The sequence below is a fragment of the Symphalangus syndactylus genome, chromosome 3 (genome assembly GCF_028878055.3).
Source record: "Symphalangus syndactylus isolate Jambi chromosome 3, NHGRI_mSymSyn1-v2.1_pri, whole genome shotgun sequence".
In the NCBI taxonomy this organism is placed as follows: domain Eukaryota; kingdom Metazoa; phylum Chordata; class Mammalia; order Primates; family Hylobatidae; genus Symphalangus; species Symphalangus syndactylus.
The window spans coordinates 147,174,986-147,186,992 of record NC_072425.2 but is presented as its reverse complement, the minus strand read 5'-3'; the positions used below and the strand labels follow the sequence as shown (position 1 = coordinate 147,186,992).

The window sequence follows — 12,007 nt, the reverse complement described above, 5'->3', positions numbered from 1 at the left end:
CAGCCTGACCAACACGGAGAAATCCTATCTCTACTAAAAATACAAAATTAGCCGGGCATGGTGCCTGTAATCCCAGCTACTCGGGAGGCTGAGGCAGGAGAGTCGCTTGAATCCAGGAGGTGGAGGTTGTGGTGAGATGAGATTGTACCATTGCACTCCAGCCTGGGCAACGAGAGCGAAACTCCATCCTGAAATAACAATAATAATAATAATACGGCTGGGTGTGGTGGCTCACACTTGTAGTCCCAGCACTTTTGGAGGCTGAGGTGGGCAGATCACTTGAGCCCAGGAGTTCAAGACGAGCTTGGGCAACACAGCAAGACCCTGCCTCTATAAAAAATGCAAAAATTAGTCAGGCATGCTGGTGCCCACCTGTAGTCCCAGCTACTGAGAAAGCTGAGGCGGGAGGATTGCTTGAGCCTGGGAAGTCAAGGTGGCAGTGAGCCATGATTACACCATTGCACTCCAGCCCGGGTGACAGAGGGAGACCCTGTCTAAAAAAAAAAAAAGTAATAACAACACTTATCTCTGAGAAAGGTAATACTTGGTCTCAAAGACCAGTAAGACCACATCTTACTTCCCTTCAGCCATACCTGACCCGGGACTAGGTACAGAGTTAGTTCAATGAAGCTTGGCAGGAAAAAAGACAAACAGCAAGCCATGCCCAATAAACGCTAATGATTATTCGTATTCATGATGATTAGTATTCTAGACACTCTACTAATCATTGCACAATATCAGAAGCAACATCATCTTCAGGACCTGGGCTCCCAGGGGACTCTGTCACATTTCCCTTCCTCTTCCAAAGACAACTTCTCTTTTAAAAGAGACATGAGCCACCAGCCTTGGCAGAACCACAGACCAGAGAAGGAACAGACATCAGGGAACTTGAGGGCCACAGTGTTCCGAGGCACAGAGGCCACTGGCCACAGCAGTCGGCAGTCTGGTAGACTGGTTCCCAGGGAGAAGAGTGAGGGTCAGGTAGGGGGAGGGAGCTGTGACTCGTTCTCCTTCCGCAGACCGTGACAACGTGGCAAAAGGCCAGCAAGCCGGCTCTGAGCAGATCCACCCTCTGACCATTTCCACTGCGAGCAGGCGAAGGCAGCCATCAATCTAGGGGCATCTTCTCCTCTTCCTCAGTTTCCTCAACTCCTAAACGAGGAATTTCCGGGTGTTCTCAGGACCAAGGCAGAGGGAAGGGTCCAGAAAGCCCCCGGAGAAGGGAGACTTCCTGTCCACTCTAGCAGCTGAAGCCCCACCTACAGGACAATCCTAGCGTCCTGCTGCTTTCTGCCTTCCCAACCCTCTTCCTCACCCACTGCACACACCTGCCCAGCACACGCTCTAGAGAACAAAAAAGGCAGTTCTCTAAAGTTTTATGTGGGCACAGTGCCTCACGCCTGTAATCCCAACTACTTAGAAGTCTGAGACAAGGAGGATCGATCACCTGGGCCCAAGAGTTTCAGTCCAGCCTGGGCAACATAGCAAGATCCCCGTGTGTAAAAAACAAAACAAAATAAAAGTTTAATTTTCTATGGTGGGAGGGGCAGGGGATGAGAAGGAGAAAGGGATATGCAGCTGGCACACATTTTCTTTTCATAGAAAGATCTTTCTCCTAGAAGCTGGGTAAAGGGGGGGAATGAAAATCAGAAGGTCTTAGGAAGAGGTCTCTGCTGCTGGCGAGTAGTTCCTTGAATGCATGGGGCACTTCTCTGTGTTTGGCAGGGCAGGATGGCTCCTCTGCAAAGTCAGGGACCCACTGACAAACTGGGTTCTCAGCCTCTCGACAGGCATCTTACTGACACTAGATTATCTTCTTGCTTGTCTCAAGTCTCTTTCAACTCAAAAACTCAAGCTGCATCATTTGAACACCACACTACAATTTACAGAGGGCTTTCATGTAAAGTACCCCTCTGAATCCTTTCAACAAACCTGGAACATATATGTCATCCCCATTTTATAGCCACAGAAACCAAGGCTTAGAGAAATTGGGTAACATCTCTGAGATCACGTGGCTAGACAAGGCGGCCCCGGGTCTTGGCTGCATGTTACCTCCTGCCACCACATCACAGATGTCTGCAGCCCCAATTTGCTGACCTGGCCCTTCCAGCCTGGGTTAGAGAGATGCCATGTGCTCACCCAGGGCATATCCAGAAGCTAGTACTCATGAGTCAGAATTTAGTTCCCTGTATCCCACACTACCTTTGGTGGTCCCAGGGACAGGGGCTGTGAGTCTAGAGTCTTCCTCACTGCTACTTCCCAGCACCTGGCACAGGCTCAGTCAGTGGGTTACCTAGCAGATATTGTTATGTGAATGAATGCCTGAATGGTAGACCAATTAACAAGCAGGTGACTCTCTGAATAGCCAGAGTTGTACACCCTAGCCCCTAGACATCTGATTTTGGCCACACAACATCCGATTTTCCAACCTTGGTCTCTGGATGCCTAAGGGATGCTGAGTCTTACCTAGGGCAACCGTGATCTGAGAAGAACCAGTGGAAGTCAAGGCAGCTTCATAGTCACCATCAAACACGCAACAGGAATCAAGACCCTCAGGGAGGCAGGCTTCCTGGTTCTCGTTAATGGCCACAAGAAGTGGTATCTGTGCCCCTGCTTGCTCACAAGCAGGGCTCACACCATCCCCAGATGCAGTAACGTGCATCAGGACTCTGAAGGCCATGCAGAACACTTGATGGGAACAGCAGGGGTGGGGCAGGGGCCACGCCACCAGCCTTGGGAAGGGGACAGCCAGATACAAATACTACCAAACAAGGGTGCAGGGATGGATGCAACTGGGGACAAGGAACGCAGAAACAGCAGCACCCTGTGGGCCAGTAAACCCAGGGGCAGCAGCCACACGTCCTGGCCAGGGATGGAGATCCTAGCTGCAAACACACACTACAAGGTGATCCCAGGGACTGGGATTTCTGGTGAGGCCAGGGATGGGAGGAATCTGCAAGACATGGAAATGAGCTTCGGCCAATTTCCTCTGGACACTCCGCCTCGCAGCTAACTTTGGCATTCGTCTCTTAGTTTCGCTTTCAAGACTGGATGTTCTTTAAAGGAAACAACCACATCTTACTGGTCTCTGAGAGCCTTCCCTTCACCCATGCCTGGCCCAGGACTAGGTACTAAGTAGTTCAATAAAGCAGGAGAAAAGACAAAGAGCAAGCCACGAGAAGGAAAATGGCAGAGGGGGAAGGAACAGCCCAAGGGTGTAGAGAGCAAATGAGCTTCGCAGAGGAGGAGGAAATGAGCAGCGACAGGGGAAACTAAAGCCAGGGCTTGCAGGTGACAAGACAAGTCCGCTGAATGTGGGATCCTGGGGGTGAGTGGAAGGTGAGCCCCAGCCTGGCCGCTTGTCGGGTGATGAGATGGCTCAGAGAGGAGGCTGGGCCACACGACCAGGAAGACCCTGCTTTCCCCGTGTGGGCAGGAGAGTCCTAGAAAGCGAACTCAGGAAGAACAAACTTGGGGTGGGGGCACCAGACTGCCCTGAAATAACAAATTCCAAACTGCAGGATCTCTGCTGAAGAGGCAAGGAGTCCAGAGCCCCAAGTAGGCAATTAGCAAGGACACAAACATAGCAATTACAGCAAGGAAGAGAAGGCGAATCTGCCTCACAGCAGGGCACAGGCACAGCCAGGAGAAGGGCCCAAGCCTTCAGGTCCACTGGAAGCTTTCCTCCTTGTTGAGGGTGAAAAGTGGAGAAAATAGCAGAGCCCAGCCCCAGGTTCTGTCTGTGGTGCAGGCAGCCTCCAAAGCCCCAGGGTCTGATTTTCTGCAAGCTCCCTGGGTCGGGATGCTGCTCAGACAAAAGGAATTGATCTGAGACAGCACCAGAATCAGGCCTGACTCAGGGAGCAACGGCGGAGGCTCTGCAGCCCAGGGGCACCCGGAAGGAGGGGAGAAAGTGAGGGTTGGCAGGGCAGGGAGCCCATTATTTGCAGAGGAGCAAAACTCTCTGCCAAACAGCGCCTGCCTCTCAGCGCCGCCCTGACCTGGTATGCCCTGGCCTTCCAGGAAACCTGGGGGTCTGCGTTGGACAGAGAGGGTAGAGACCTGGCTGCTGGTCCCGCCCGGGCACTACCACCTAGGTGGGTCCGTCAATGAAGTGACCAGCGACCCATCCCCAACTCCATACGCGAACATGTAATCTTTTTGAGATCTTTCAATAGGTCTTTCATTGTTCTTTCTGCCAAAGAAGAGCTTCCTGTTTCGGTACTTTGCAAAAGGCTCAAGACATGTGTGTGTTCCCACATCCCTTCCCATAGAGCCGCCTTCCCAAAGGGCTCCATCCCCTCTCGAGAAGGCCAGGCAAGCCCAGCTCTGGAGTTCTTAACTCCAGCCCCTATGCCAGCCAAAGCCCTGGCCTTCCAGTTGTTCTCTGCGAGGTCCCAAAGTGCCTTTTGACAGGGAAGGAGAGAGACGAAAGAAATTTTCTGCAGAGGCCATGGATGGCTGAGACTCCAAACCCTCCTGAAATTTCACTTCCTCTCAAATAACCCCACTCCGAGCCCCTGGTTTCTTCCAGATGTTCACTAACAGCGCAAGAGTCATGGAGGGGCCGAGACCGAGCCCCTTTTTTCAACTCAGGGAAAAGGACCGAGGGCGCAGGAAGGCCCAGGGGCTTCCCGCCTCCCCCTGGCGGGGCGCAGCCGGTCCGGTACCAAAGGTCCGGCCAGCCCCGCCCGACCGCGGCCCAGCACCCGCTGAACAGGAAATTCCACCTGTGCGCCCAGAGCTTGGCCACCGACGGACACGCCAGGGGAGCCGGCCGAGCCCAGCGCCGCGCTGCAGGGTCGGGCGGGCGGAGCTTCCCAGCGCCCCGGGTCCCCGGCCCGCGCTCACCTCGTGCCGCGAGCTGTACTTGAGTCCCGCGCCGAAGTCCTTCGGGCCCCCTCCGCCCTTGCGGGCCCGATCGCTCCCCATGGTCCCCGAGGCCGATCGCGGGTCTCAGAGGCGTCGTCCCTGCCGGCAGCCGGCTCCCATGGCCCGCGGGGCGCGGGGCGCGGGGCGCGGGGCGCAGGCGGCTGGGTTCCGGGCAGGCCCAGCGCGCCCGACCGGCGGCGGTGCGCTCGCTCTGGCGCGCTCTCTCTCCCTCTTCCTCTTTCTCCGGCTGCAGCTCTGCTCTCACACTCCGGCCCGGCCCGCGCAGGTAGTTTCAGGGTGTGGCCTCGGCCCGCCCAGCCCGCCGCGCTCGCCTGCGCACCTGCCCGGCTCACCTGCCCGCCCCCGCCGGCCCTGGGGGAGGCTCCTCCCCTCGGCTCTAGGCCTGAAGGTGAGGGGGCCTCACTCGGGTAGTGGTCGCTAAGACCCTCAGCATCACCACGACAGCGTTCTCCCACCCCTCCGGCCCTTGCAGGGGCCCTGCCCCGGGAGGACAGCCCTTTATCCACCTCCTTGATGCCAGCCATCTTTTCCCTCCTCCCTCATGCGCCTCCGGTCTCTCCCCTTCACCTTGCTCACTTTGCTACAGGACTAAATCGCATTTATGAACCCCCCAAAACCAAACCTCTGGCCCAGCCTCCCCGTCGGCTATGCAGCCTCCTGTTCTCCATGCGGGAGGCGCTTCCTGGCCTGCGCCCGGCTACCCTGGGGAGGCCCAGTGACATAAGCTGTGCCACCAGATGCCCTCTGAGCCGTCCCACCGCCCCTCGCCAACTTGCAGCATCTGATGCTTCCTCAAATGCCCCCTTTCCCTGGATTCCGGTCCTCCTTTCTAGTCCTAAATGTCATGATTCCCAAAGTTCTCCCTTCAGTTTCATCCCTTTCTTCTCTAGGCTTTTTCTCTTGGCAGCACGTCTCATCTTACGGCTTCGGACAGGAAAACCTCTCTCCCAGCACAGACACCACCAAGGAGTGCCGGTTCTGCCTTCGCGGTCGCCTGGGGACGTCTCCATTTATGTTCTACTGTATTCTGTAGCCAATGAACATTACCAAGCACACACTATGCGCTAAGCACTGTCCTGGGTACAGGGAAGCAGGAGTGAACGAAATAAAAATCCCTGCTTTGAGATCAACAAGCCTCATCTTCCCTCCCTGACTTGCCCATTTTCCACTGTTTTCTCTAATTCTAATGGCAGCATTCTCCCAGGCTCAAATCCTGGAATCATCTTTGATTCTCCACCCTGCTTACATCTCATATCCAATTAGTTCCAAATCTGATCAAGACTCTGCTGGTAAGTATAGCCCTTTCTTTCCTGTGCATTTAGAAGACCCCATTCAAGTCCTCAGAGCCCTTTGCCTGGTTTTGTGTAAGAAAGATCTCCTGCGTCTGGGCTGCCACCCTCTGATCTCTCCTACACATAGCAGTCAGGTAAATCTGAAACCACAGCTCCTTTATGACTTTCCGTGTCTCCTGGATCAAATCCAACCTCCTTAGCCCAGCTTCACACTCTGCCCTGTCCTCCCTTAACACCGTGCCTCCCAGCATTCCTGTTTGGAGCCCCTCTCTCCAGCCAGACTTTCTGACCTTGGCACCTTTCCTAAAGCTTTTCATCCCCCGGAAGCTCTTCTCCTTCACACTCACCTCCGCATATTGGGTCAAAGTCACCGATGGGGTTTTTTGGTGTCGTTCATTGAGTGTTTTTAGCTCTCTACCTTCTGAGCACAGGCCAGGGTGCTACTCTCTCTTCTCTGAAGTTAGGTATGGCAGTATGGCTAGCGGTAGCCAAGAAAATGTCCAATGTAGGGGACACACCACTTGTACGTAGCAGCATAAGGAGGCACTGCGCAATTCCCTGCTCTTTTCTGAGATTAAATCTCTGTGACCTCTGACCCTAATTGGCTACAATGACACGCACTGGATATGTAGCATGAATAAGGAGTCAGTCAGCTTTTGGGATGTTAAGCCACCAAGAGTTGAGGGTTGTTTGTTATTGCTGCAAACCTCACACATCCTGACAGATATGCTACCTCCTCCCCAGGAGTTTCCTTCCCTCTCAACCAGAACTGGCTCTGTACCTCTCTCGTGGAGCTCACCACCATTTCACTGCATTTTCTGTCTGTGTCTTAACTGCCTTTGCACCCTCAAAGCCTAGCACAATGACTAACACAATATATTGGGTCAATTTAATTGAAAGAAGAATGAATCTGCTGCCTTCCGTCACATAAAGCATTCCAAAGCTAAACAGAAAATATTTCTAAAAGGCTGGGCGCGTTGGCTCACACTTGTAATCCCAGCACTGTGGGAGGCTGAGGTGGGTGGATCACCTGAAGTCAGGAGTTTGAGATCAGCCTAGCCAAAATATAGTGAAACCCCATCTCTACTAAAAAATACAAAATTACCTGGGCTTGGTGGTGCATGCCTGTAGTCCCAGCTACCTGGGAAGCTGGGGCAGGAGAATTGCTTGAAACTGGGACGTTGAGGTTGCAGTGAGCCGGGATCACGCCACTACACTCCAGCCTAGAGCAAGACTCCATCTCTCAAAAAAAAAAAGGAAAAGAAAATATATAAAAATAATTTTTCCTTTGGATTACCAATGGCACAGCATTCTTCAACTAGTGTAAGTGATGGAAAGTCAGCCAAATCCAATGTGACATAAATGAGACGGTACTCCTGACACGCAAACCTGCTGTGCTGCTGCAAACGCAGTGACTCACGTCGTCTCCCCACTTCCTAGGCCTCATCTTTTATCTCGTAGAGCTGGGCACTCAGCGTGATTTGGATGCTGTATGAATGCAATGCATGACTGCAAGTGTAGATGAAGAGAAAGCGATGCAGGACAAGACCCTTCCCCTAGGATGGCTGCATGGGGATACCTTGCTGAATGCACCCTATGTGCATTCGTGGGATGGAGGAGGCAGTGTAATCATATGTTATTCCATTAATCCCATTTGGCTTAATCCTCAACAAATTATGAAATGTCAGTGCTTTTGTTCCGAAATGGTAAGTGAAGGAACCCAAGAGCAGACGGCCTCAAGAACAGGACCAGATTCTCACACTCACGAGGAGCAAATCCAACTCAAGCCCAGATTTCGGCCTGAGGTCCGTGTCATTTCTCTGCTATAGAAAGAGTGACTCGTGACCAAATTACCCAACCTTCACCACCCACTGTGCCTTCTCCACCACCCCCTCACTGGCCCCAGCACTGCAAAGCTGTCATCTCTCCTCTCCAGGGAGCCATCCTCTTCCTGGTTCCAGGACTGCCTGCTGGGAAAGTCGCATCTGTGTCCCTGGGACCCCCTCAAGGGCATATCCAACAAGCCCCTATGTCCTTGGGGCCGGGACCACTTAGAAGGTGTGCAAATGTGGACCTGCCCACAGGCTAAAAGACACTGGCTGAAGCTGGTGACAATGTGGGAGCCAGTGGGGCCATGTCAGGTAGACCCAGCCCAAGTGTAAAACAGCCGGTGCTCTGCTGCCATCCAAGGCGGGGAGACCAGGGCCAAACCCAGCCAGAGCAGCTTGTGCCAGGCCTGCAGGCGACTCACGCTCCTTCAATAAAGAAGAAAAGTGCAAACAGCAAAGAGGTGCGGTAGAGGCTGAGAATGAACAGCATAAAGCCAAATGAACTGGTTATGGAGCTGGCGTCCATAAATGTACTTAAATCTTCTGAAACAACAAGGTTTATATGGATTCGACACCTAGAACCACTTCTGCTTTTGTCTGGGCACAGCCCTCATGCTTCCCTGTCAAATGTGCTTCGTGGGGAAAATGCACTTTCTAAATGCCAGGTGTTTAGCATCCTTGAGGTAATGCTGCCTTTTCCTGCACGGTCCTTCCCACCCCATCCCCGATGACTTGGCCCCTTCCCCTTAGTGAGATCCAAATTCAGCTAAAGTATCAAAGTGAATATGATTAACTTCCCCCAGAAGTTAATAATTAATCTCTTCTGTCAATTAGGACTTATGGTATAGAGTATTTTGTTCTTCCTGATACACATAAGAGCACTGAGAATACTGTTTGGAGACAGTGAGCGGGGACAGTCCGTGGAGCTCACCAGTGTCCGTCAAGTAAGCTGTCTGCTACTGAGTCTCTTTACCGACTTTAGAAACAAAAGCATCTCGGCGGCCGGGCGCGGTGGCTCACGCTTGTAATCCCAGCACTTTGGGAGGCCGAGGCGGGCGGATCACGAGGTCAGGAGATCGAGACCACGGTGAAACCCCGTCTCTACTAAAAATACAAAAAAAAAATTAGCCGGGCGTGGTGGCGGGCGCCTGTAGTCCCAGCTACTCGGAGAGGCTGAGGCGGGAGAATGGCGTGAACCCGGGAGGCGGAGCTTGCAGTGAGCCGAGATTGCGCCACTGCACTCCAGCCTGGGCGACAGAGAGACTCCGTCTCGAAAAAAAAAAAAAAAAAAGAAACAAAAGCATCCCATAATTTCTTTTTTTTCTTTTCTTTTCTTTTTTTTTTTTGAGACAGAGTTCTGCTCTTGTCACCCAGGCTGGAGTGTAATGGCACAATCTCGAATCTTGGCTCACTGCAACCTCCGCCTCCCAGGTTCAAGTGATTCTCCTGCCTCAGCCTTCCGAGTAGCTGGGATCACAGGTGCCTGCCACCACACCCAGCTAATTTTTGTATTTTTAGTAGAGATGGGGTTTCTCCATGTTGACCAGGCTAGTCTTGAACTCCTGACCTCAGGTAATCCACCCGCCGTGGCCTCCCAAAGTGCTGGAATTACAGGTATGACCCACCACGCCCGGCCAGCATATCATAATTTCATGAGGATTAAACCAAATGGGTTTGATGTGATAGTTGACGGCTACACTTTCTCCTGGCTCCTGCACTTCCATGAGCTGGTGTGGCACAGTGCTCCTAGGGGGAAGGTCTTGGCCTCTGCATGGCTTCCTCTTCATCTGAATTTGCAGCTGATGCATTGCATATGGATAGCGTTCAAACGACAGCACTGAGCACTTCTGTGGGCAAGACGCTCATTCAGCTCTATGAGATGAAAGGTTATGCTCTAGGAGGCCAGGCTTTGTGGCATGCACCTGTGGTTCCAGCTACTCAGGAGGCTGAGGCAGGAAGATCTCCGAGCCCTGGAGTTCGAGGCCTCAGTGAGCTGTGATCACACCTGTGAATAGCCACTGTATTCCAGCCTAGGCAACATAAGTGAGACCCCATCTCTGAACAAAAGATGATGTTCTAGGAATGTGGGGGAGAAGACGACCTCTCCTTTTGCAGCAGCATAGCGGGTTTGTGTGCCAGGAACACCCATTTGTTTATGTTACTCTGGATCCAGCTATTTTAGCAAAGGGCTTCCTCATCCATTCAGTCAACCAGTTCTAGAAGATACACTGACTTCTCTTCTTTCCTTATCCCACCCACCCACACACAACACACAAACAAATCACCAATCAGTTGGTTCTACCTTCAAAACATGTTTGGAACCTGTCTAGTTCTCCTTTTCCCTCCTGCTGTGTCCCTATTCCACGCCGCCATCATTTTTCCTGTGGGCTACGCACAGCCCTGCAAGCTCTCCTTCCTCTCTGCTCCACTCCAGGCCTTGTGGTTACAGAGAATGGTTCCCTCTCCAGGCGCAGAACTCCTGAAGGCGTGGACCAGTGTCTGTTAGCATCCCCAGCATGCACTCAACCAGACTTTGTTAAATTATTCAAAGACCATATGAATAAGGAAAAATGTAAGTAAATGTTTTCACAATTTTTTATTTTTTTTTTGAGACGGAGTTTCGCTCTTGTTGCCCAGGCTGGAGTGCAATGGTGCAATCTCGGCTCACCGCAACTTCTGCCTCCCAGGTTCAAGCGATTCTCCTGCCTCAGCTTCCCAAGTAGCTGGGATTACAGGCATGTGCCACCACGCCTGGCTAATTTTGTATTTTTAGTAGAGACGGGGTTTCTCCATGTTGGTCAGGCTGGTCTCGAACTCCTGACCTCAGGTGATCCACCCACCTCGGCCTCCCAAAGTGCTGGGATTACAGGCATGAGCCACAGCACCCAGACTGTTGTCACAAATTTTTTTATTGTTAAATGTGGTGGAAATATAGAAATCAGCATAAAACAAATACACAGCTTACTGGATTATTATAAGGCAACTCCATAGAAGACCAGATGTGAGTCTGGGCACAGTGGTTCACACCAAAACTACCAAAAACACAAAAAATTAGCTGGGTGTGGTGGCGCGTGCCTGTAATCCCAGCTACTCGGGAGACTGAGGTAGATAATTGCTTGAACCCAGAAGGCGGAGGTTGCAGTGAGCTGAGATCGCACCACTGCACTCCAGCCTGGGCGACAGAGCGAGACTCCTTCTCAAAAAAAACAAAACAAACAAACAAAAAAAAACAGAAGACCAGATGTGAGAGGAGATAGAACCTTGCCAACCCTCACGCCAAGCCCTCCATGGGCCCGTCCCCAAAACAATCCCTCCTCTCCCCAGTAACAGTGACCACTCTACTGACGTGGATGGTGGTTAGTTCCTTGGTTTTTTGTTTTGCTTTGTTTGTTTGTTTGTTTTGAGACAGAGTCTTGCTCTGTCGCCCAGGCTGGAGTGCAGTGGCGCAATCTCGGCTCACTGCAAGCTCCGCCTCCCAGGTTCACTCCGTTCTCCTGCCTCAGCCTCCCGAGTAGCTGGGACTACGGGCACCCGCCACCACACCCGGCTAATTTTTTGTATTTTTAGTAGAGATGGGGTTTCACCATGTTAGCCAGGATGGTCTCAATCTCCTGACCTCGTGATTGGCCTGCCTCTGCCTCTCAAAGTGCTGGGATTACAGGTGTAAGCCACCGCTCCCAGCTGTTTGTTTGTTTTTTGAGATGGTCTCTCTCTGTTGCCCAGGCTGGAGTGCAACGGCACAGTCACGGGCTCAATGCAGCCTCAACCTCTCAGGCTCAATCAGTGCTCCCAACTTAGCCTCCAGAGTTACTGGGACCACAGGCGTGCGCCGCCACACCCAGCTAACTTTTTGGGGTTTTTTTTGGCCATCTTGTATAGAAAGATTTTTTTCTCCCTGTGGTAAGGGGTCTGGCCATGTGGCCCAGGCTGGTCTTGAACTCCTGGGCTCAAGCAATCCTCTCGCCTCAGCCTCTCAAAGCACTGGGATTATAG

At 52.4% G+C, this 12,007-nt stretch overlaps 1 protein-coding gene across 1 annotated transcript in view; it reads right to left on the bottom strand.

The window, feature by feature from the left end:
- Positions 1–5,158, bottom strand: part of ST14 (ST14 transmembrane serine protease matriptase) — a 48,368-nt gene extending 43,210 nt beyond the window's left edge. The window contains exon 1 of the mRNA XM_055273742.2: positions 4,852–5,158. Within this exon, the coding sequence (XP_055129717.1) occupies positions 4,852–4,932 (81 nt within the window). The 5' untranslated portion in view covers positions 4,933–5,158. The remainder of the gene's footprint in view (positions 1–4,851) is intronic.
- Positions 5,159–12,007: the final 6,849 nt, after the last annotated feature.